Genomic DNA, 3,128 nt, shown 5'->3' on the forward strand with positions numbered 1-3,128 from the left:
CTTTTGAAAATCTTATTTTCATTTGCTCCCGCTTAAAAGATTCCATTTGAAATCAACTGAATGGCACATGAAAGACCTAATAAAAATTAATACACTCATTTTAAAATTTGTTCTCATACCAAGAATGAAATTTTGTTTTAGAAGCTAGATGACTATGTGATGCTCTCTGTTCTACTTTTATGACTAATTTTTTATTTTGATCTCAATGACAAGGAACATAGCTAGCAGTCCCAGCCATTCCTAATTCACTACAGAAAATTATGTCACTGATTTATATCTTAACTTTTTTTTTGTTTTCAATAACAGTAGGACATTAATACTGATCTTCATAGAGATTCTGTAGACAAAAGATTGTGCCTATTTTGTCTTAGGGACCTCGTGTAGGGTGTATGCTGAAAAACTTGGGTGGGGGTGCCATTTATAATGACGCAGATCTGACTCAAGGACTGTGGATTTTCCAGTTGGGTACCTTTGACTTTGTGACCCTACTCCTTTTTAGATAGCTAGAATTCTAAAAAGAGTTGTTATCCCATAACTGACAGCCTTGTTAGTTTCACAATTTTGTACGCATCTTGGGGATGTTAAAAAATTATATGAGTCGTTAGGAATTGTCCTGTTATTTATTTGAACAAAGATTGCCAACTGTTTTGTAAGGAAGTCCTACTCTTTATTTCCATGAAATATGAAATCAGTGGAATAGCAGAGGGCTGAATTAGGAAGTCCTAGAAGCTGAGGTGAAGGTAGGGATTGGCTGGTGAAAGTAAGGTCAAAATAAGGGGGAGATTCCTGATGGAAGGCTCACCTTCCTAGAGAAGTCCTGGCAAACCAAATGCCACACCCGTCCCACACACAAAGGTGAGAGTTCTAAATTGAGAAGGAGCTTCTATATAACATTGAGAAAACAGTAACTTACAGAAAATTTTGAAATTTGGTTAAATGATTACTAATAAGTTTTGTTATATTTGAAAAAGCCAATCTTTCTGACTTTCTAGAATATTGTCAGTCTGTGCATCCTTTGCATTCTGTCCCTTACAGATTGTTGAACACTAACCTGTTCCTCACGTGTACTCAGTAGTACAGCAGAACAGAAAGAAGCAAAGATTGCCCAGAAAAAAAAATCATATAATAGAAAAGTGGGAGAATCCAAACAAAAAGCAAATCTGAGTTCTTATTGAATGTTGTGAAAAAAATAATGAAATACAAATTGATTTTTAATAGTGACTATATACTAAAAAGTTAAAAGTCAGGAAAAGTTTTGAGGGAAAGTGGAAATGAACATTAAGGAATTATGAATACTAGAACCTATGTCTTAGGAATGAGTAAGAGAAATTGCAAGAACGGTTAAACATATGAGTAAGGAAATAGGGTGTTATTCCTTTATCAGTAATATATGTGCCTCAGACAAGGTGGTAATATTTTAGAATTTTATACTTCCGACAGTATCTTTTATTTTGGGATTTGGATAAATTCATTGATAAGCATGTAAGAATTTTAAATTCCAGCTTCTGAAAGCATAAGGAAACAGAAAAGTTCCAAAGATGAAAATTAACTTGCTGTATTTAAGGAACAAAGTAAAAGCCAGTGTGGCTGGAAAGTAGTCAGCAAGAGGAGAGTGGTAAGGAAATTAGATGAGAGAGGTAGGCTGTGGTCAAGTCATATAGGTAGGGAAATTTGGCCACAGTAAGGAAATTGCCACTTCATCTTAAATGCAATGGAAAGGCATAGGAAGTGTTAGGCAGAAGAGTTTTGGGTACAGATTTCAGTACAGGAACACAGAACTATATTTCTAAGACAGAAATGTCCAGAGAGCCACAGCTTCGTGAAGCAATATTCCTTTTCTTCATTCAAGCATGATTTTTGAATCATGTTGCCTTACTTTCAAACATAAAAGCACGTGGCTCTTGGTGCTTGCCCTATGGATGATGTATAGTAAAACTAAGGGTTAAGTCAGTATGTGGACTAGTGAGTTCCTCTTTCTTTTATAAGGCAAATGGATATTTAATTTTAGCTTGAAAAAATAAATATGAATACTTGGATAATGTCACAACCCAAGCAATCCAACTAAAAACTTTTTTAAAAAATGTTAAAAGTTAATTATTTGACTGGACCTTTAAAAATTTTTTTTACTGATTTAGTTATTAAATATTTACATATAGATTTCATTTAAAGTGGATTATTTTTAAATTGCTGTTTGATTAATTTTCCACAGGTATAACTTTGTCAAATGCAATGGTAAATGCTGGTTTGATTTCCTTTAAAAAAATAGAAGAAACAGATGCAAGGGAACTTGAACTGGTATTTAGTATTTACTTATTCCTAATGTTACCTGAATTCTATCTAAATTCTAAAGCCTAACTTTTATATCTTTGTTTCTATTAAAAATTATTTTAATTCTCATAGTGATAAATCTTTTAACTTATCAAGGTTTTGGGAAACTTGACTCTAAAAAAATTATTTTACAAAAGAATTTCAAGTATTGTGGTAAAAATATAATGATGTAAATATTTTTAGATTCTAAATAGACATCCCCCTTTTGGAACCCAGATAAAAGAAACCGTGATGTTTCTACCAAAATATAAACTTGAAGTGGAACAGGTAAATATTTTATGTTTTTTAGATATTTTAATTGTCTTTTTAGGAATAAAGCTACCTATAACTAGTCTTGGAGCTGAATATGAGTAGTAAGGTTATTTTTTAACACTTTTTATTCCTATCCTTTTTTCAAGATTGCAAGATATAATGATACCATAGCGGAAATATTAGTGACCATTATATTAAGAAACTTTGAACAGCTACAAACTAAAAGAACAGCACCGGATTCTCACTACGTTACCTTAATCATAGGTGATGCAGATAATCAAGTAGTTTATTTTAAGCACAAAATTATGTAAGTGTGAAATTTCTAATGTTTGGATTTTATTTCTAAGCATATACTATAAAAAAATTCCACTGAAAAAAAGAGTAACAAAATCACTGTGGGATCAATTAAATTATGTTTTCCTGAGATAATAATGGGGTAGTTTTTCTATTTGTCTATTAAAGAAGGTACTAACTTTGCATCTGTTGTTTCAAACTGTTATATTTAATACTCAAATGAACAAAGTATAAAATCTATCACCATAGTCTGA

At 31.8% G+C, this 3,128-nt stretch overlaps 1 protein-coding gene across 1 annotated transcript in view; it reads left to right on the forward strand.

Annotated features, from left to right (window-relative positions):
• HFM1 (HFM1, ATP-dependent DNA helicase homolog (S. cerevisiae)) overlaps window positions 1-3,128 on the forward strand; it is a 123,456-nt gene that overhangs the window by 67,603 nt on the left and 52,725 nt on the right. Inside the window, 3 exon segments of the mRNA XM_012661019.1 lie at window positions 2,210-2,295; window positions 2,512-2,595; window positions 2,727-2,994. Of these exon segments, the coding sequence (XP_012516473.1) occupies window positions 2,210-2,295; window positions 2,512-2,595; window positions 2,727-2,994 (438 nt within the window).

This window comes from Propithecus coquereli, unplaced genomic scaffold (assembly GCF_000956105.1).
Source record: "Propithecus coquereli isolate 6110/MARCELLA unplaced genomic scaffold, Pcoq_1.0 Scaffold7, whole genome shotgun sequence".
NCBI lineage: Eukaryota > Metazoa > Chordata > Mammalia > Primates > Indriidae > Propithecus > Propithecus coquereli.